The sequence below is a fragment of the Oryx dammah genome, unplaced genomic scaffold (genome assembly GCF_014754425.2).
Source record: "Oryx dammah isolate SB20612 unplaced genomic scaffold, SCBI_Odam_1.1 HiC_scaffold_23, whole genome shotgun sequence".
Classification (NCBI taxonomy): Eukaryota; Metazoa; Chordata; class Mammalia; order Artiodactyla; family Bovidae; genus Oryx; species Oryx dammah.
Window position 1 is genome coordinate 81,981,097 of NW_024070207.1, and position 5,075 is coordinate 81,986,171.

At 44.5% G+C, this 5,075-nt stretch overlaps 1 protein-coding gene across 3 annotated transcripts in view; it reads right to left on the bottom strand.

The window, feature by feature from the left end:
* Nucleotides 1–4,973: 4,973 nt before the first annotated feature.
* The window catches only part of LOC120882167 (X antigen family member 5-like), a 26,795-nt gene continuing 26,693 nt past the window's right edge, over nt 4,974–5,075 (bottom strand). For all 3 annotated transcript variants that reach the window (XM_040266042.1, XM_040266040.1, XM_040266039.1), the window contains exon 7: nt 4,974–5,075. In XM_040266042.1, coding sequence (XP_040121976.1) covers nt 5,064–5,075 — 12 coding nt within the window. In that variant the 3' untranslated portion in view covers nt 4,974–5,063.

A 5,075-nucleotide genomic window follows, 5' to 3' on the forward strand; every position in this document is an offset into this window, starting at 1 on the left:
AAGCAGTCCATCCTAAAGGAGATCAGTCCTGAATATTCATTGGAAGGACTGATGCTGGAGCTGAAACTCCAATACTTTGGCCACCTGATGAGAAGAGCTGACTCATTTGAAAAGACCCTGATGCTGGGAAAGATTGAGGGCAGGAGGAGAAGGGGACAACAGAGGATCAGATGGTTGGGTGGCATCACCAACTCAATGGACATGAGTTTGGGTGAACTCCAGGAGTTCGTGATGGACAGGGAGGCCTGGCACGTTGCGGTTCATGGGGTCACAAAGAGTCGGACATGACTGAGCGACTGAACTGCACTGAAGAGGAAGCAGTGACAGAGTTCATTTTCTCGGGCTCCAAAATCACTGCAGATGGTGATCGCAGCCATGAAATTCAAACACACTTGCTCCTTGGAAGGAAAGCTATGGCAAACCTAGCTTGCACGCATTCTCAGGCACTTCAGTAGTGTCTGGCTCTTTACGACCCCATGGACCGAGGCCCACCAGGCTCCTCTGTCCAGGGGATTCTCCAGACGAGAATACTGGAGTGGGTTGCCATACTCCTCCAGGGGATCTTCCTGACCCAGGGATTGAACCCATATCTCCTAAGTGTGCTGCCTTAAGACAGACTTTTTAACACTGAGCCCCCAGGGAAGCCCATGACAAACCTAGACAACATATTAAAAAGCAGAGACATCACTTTGCTGACAAAGGTGTGTAGAGTCGAAACTCCGGTTTTTCCAGTAGTGATGTACAGATGTGTGAGTTAGATCATTAAGAAGGCTGAGTGCCAAAGAATTGATGCTTTCGAATTGTGGTGCTAGAGATGAGCCTTGAGAATCCCTTGGAGAGCAAGGAGAATAAACCCGCCAATCCTAAAGGAAAAGAACTCTGAATATCCACTGGCAGAACTGATGCTGAAGCTGCAATATTTTGGCCACCTGATGCGAATAGCTGACTCATTGGAAAAGATCCTGATGCAAAAAGATCGAAGGCAGGAGGAGAAGGGGGCGACAGAGGATGAGATGATTAGATAGCATCACCAACACAATGGACATTAATTCGATCAAACTCAGGGAGATGGTGTAGGACAGAGGAGCCTGGCGTGCTGCAGGCCATGGAGTTGTAAATAGTCGGACACGACTGAGCGACTGAACAACAACCACCACCTCCACCTGACCTTTCAGCTTCCCTAAGGTGCCACCGCCCCACTCTCAGCAGGGCTAAGAAGCTTTCTGTGTCTGTCAGTGGTAAAGGCTGAGACTTATGTCTTCACACACTCAGTGCCCCCTGCTTCGGGCTGATGGTGGGTCCTTAGAATGCTCATCACTCCCTCCCAGAGCTCAGACCAGGGAGCCTTCTCATGACAGTAATGGAGCACCCTACCCTGGTACAGAAATGGGAGGTGGAGCTGTTTACCCCCTCTCAATGCATTTTCTCCCTTTACATTTATTTGCACATTTCTTCTTGAGTCACAGAATCCACCTCTGCTCATCCCCACCTGGTTACTGTAACAAGCTGCACCTGCATCTCTATCAGGGTGGGTGCATGTACCCCCTGCACTATGTATTTTCTTTCTCCTTTCCCTTCAGAATCTCTAGACTCCCAGACACCACCCTCAAAAGGGGCAGTGATGAAGGGGAGTTTGTGACTCTCATCCACAGCCTGGGTCAAAGCACGACTGTGTTATATATAACCTTTTTCACTCTTAGAATGAACCTTATCTTCTAGCTCTCCTCCTGCTTCTTGGCCACCCCACTCACTGTTTTTTTTGTTGTTGTTGTTTGTTTGTTTCTTTTGCCCCCTTAGGTCCATTCCCTGTGTTTCTCCTTTGCACTTTTCTGTTTATGTGTCTGGGACACCAGAGTGATATTCCCATCATCCACCTTACATCACTGGCCTTGTTATTTCAAGCATTGCAGATACGTCCTGAAACTTGCTAGTAATCAATGTGTGTGTACTAAATGAAGGAATATTTGTAATGACTGACAGGAAAAGCACCTCCTCCACGTAGGAGTCAGTATATAGGTGTCATACTTGTAGCACCGTACATAAAGCCTTGTGTCTTGATCCAGACACTGTAGGGGTGTTGCTCTGTCTTCATGCCCTGGTGACCTTGCATGTCCCCACGTAGGCTCCGTGGGCAAGGCTAAATTGCAGGCTGACTTGAATCTTGGCAGAGAACCTACTGATTTCTCTTGCAGCAAGGGGAGATAAGCAGCCTGATGAAGAGCTGCTATGAGGCCATTTCTCACCTGCCTCCTTATCCAGCTGGAGGTGACACAAAGTTGTTATTCATCCACTTCTGGTTTCAGTTGAACATAGGATGGTCTCCCTAGCCCCAGCTGAGAGTACAGCTGTGGATTAGAGAGCTGCTCAGTGCCATAGGGCACAACTGCGGGCTCCTTCCTGGCACAGACCCACCACCTGTAGTGCCGGTTACTGAGGCCTTCCAATTCAGTGTCAAACCGTGGGACTAGGGACAAGGCAGCTGACACCAGGGTCGTATTGCTTCTGCACTGTCTCTAAGTTAGAATCTGAATCCATTCGGGGTCATTGCCTCCTTACTGGCCAAGCCCGTAGAAGGTGACAAGCCAAACTAACAACTGCAGTGGTACACTGTGGCCCTGCAGCTCCTGCACCGTTACTTAGGGACTGGCTGCCTGACTACGTGACAGAGTCTGGCGTTGAGTTGTGTGATGGTGCGTGACCAGAATATTGGCTTATTTTCTTTCTCATCACACACAGCAAGGAGCACAGTTTTCACTACATACTATGACTTAGGGTAGCCTTGTCAGTCCTCATTAACAAACAAACCGTATAATGGATGCCCTATCTGATCCCAGCTATTGAATCAATATATTTATTTAGGCAAAATATGATTCTGAAGTCCAATTCATTTTAAAAGTTAACCTTATAGTCTACTTGAAATTCAAAACCTGTATCGTTTGTGAGAGAATTGTAACTGTAAAGGTAAATGTTTAAATGAAAAAGTGGAGTAGAATAAGTCAAATCCGTTTGCAATGTAATGCCTACTTCACGTTATCTTGTTCTTCATAACAAATATTTAGTGTAAACTTGTAATTTCCACTTTAGAAATGGGGAAACAGATCCAAAGGACGTAAATACCTTTCTCACCTTCACACAGTATGTGTCAGAGCCAGTACTGATACTCTTAGTTATGCCACGTGCTGTGCTTAGTCGCTCAGTCGTGTCTGACTCTTTGCCACCCCATGGACTCTAGCCCGTCAGGCACCTCTATCCATGGGGATTCTTCAGGCAAGAATACTGGAGTGGGTTGCTGTGGCCTCCTCCAGGAGATCTTCCCAACACAGGGGTCAAACCCAGCCCAGTTCTCCAGCACTGCAGGCAGATTCTTTACTGTCTGAGCCACCAGGGAAGCCCAGTTATGTCATGTCATAGCCAATTAAGGAGACAGAGCAGCTAAGACTCAAGTCATTTTGTCACAAAGTTCCCCTCATTCCTTTCCCTTTTCTTCTAGCTAGGATCTAATCTTGTCAGGCAGCTCCATGACCTAGGGGCTCTTTCACATACTTTTTGGTGAGATGGGATACTCTCATGGTAGATTTGAACCTCCCATTTTCAGTCCTTTTGGACCTGGATTTTCATACCTCTGTAAGGGCACAACAGCTGCTATTTATAATTCCTTGTTATTCGCTAAGCAGGCTGAATTCTGAATAAGTCCTTGGTTGCAGAAATATATGTTTTTTGGTGCATGAGGATGCAGATTGGGCTCAGAGATGTAAGCGTTTTGTTATTATGTTAATAATAAGGCTATAAGGGAGGAATCAGATAGCTGGAGGACGTCCCTTTAGCTCAAACGGTAAAGAATCTGCGGGAGACCAGGGTTCGATCCCTGGGCTGGGAAGATCCTCTGGAGAAGGGAATGGCAATCCACTCCAGTATTCTTGCCTGGAGAATTCCATGGACAGAGAAACCTGGCGGGCTACAGTTCGTGGGGCTGCAAAGAGTCGGACACGACCGAGTGATTCACACACACACACGAGCCAATGGACGACGTCATGGAGAAGAAAAGATGTTGGTGGCTGCTCTCTCCCTGCACCCAAAAAACTTGGAAGGCGAGTCAGAAATGTGTGAAAGATATGCTGTGTCATTTGCCCATGGAAATTGACAGCAGTTTTTGTCCTGTCTCCCTACAACCGTTAACAATGGCTTTGGCATTCCATTTCTCTACAGGACAATACAAATATATTAAGTTTTTAAACATGTTTCTCTGTCGATGATTTCATCAGGGACACCGTATGAGATTTGGGTGGCACATTTTGTAAACCCACTTATTCAAGAGAAGACCAAAAGCTTTTATGAATTTTTTATGTGTGGGTATATATATGTATGTATATGCATTAACATGTAGATTACACCTAAAGCGTATGTTATGACCAAATTTTTTTAACCCTAGAAGTGCAAGGGTGGTTTAAATGTATAAGGGTACCAATGCAATTCACCACATTAATAGAAAAATGGAGGGAAAACAATTCTATGATCATCACAATTGATGCAGTATACATGATGAAAAGTAATCTATATTCAAGACAGCAAACTAGGAATAGGATGGAACTTACTCTGATAAAGTATATCTACAAAAAAAGCAATGTAAACAGGTTGAAATGGAGAAGATTTTTCATTTCCAACTGGGGAAAATGCCAATTATCACCTGCTTTAGTCAAGACTATTCTGGCCAGGTTTGTTCAATGCTGCAAAATGAGGAAAGGTTTAAGCCAGTAGAAATTGTTGATATTCAAATCTAATAGCATATTTTGAAAAGCAAAAATAATCTAGATCTAAATTTGTAGAATTAATATGCATATTTAGAGGAATTGTTGGATAGAAAATCTATATAAAGACATTCTATCTCTACATACATCCTCAACTAGACAATAAAAATCACAAACCATGAATTTTCAATAACATTAAATACCCAGGGATAAATTTAACAAAAGATGTGCAGGTAGAAAACGAAACTTTATTGACAGAACTGTAACAGTCAAATACACAACATAAGAACAGCATAGATGGTTTCAGTTTATCTTCTTTCAAGCAAATGG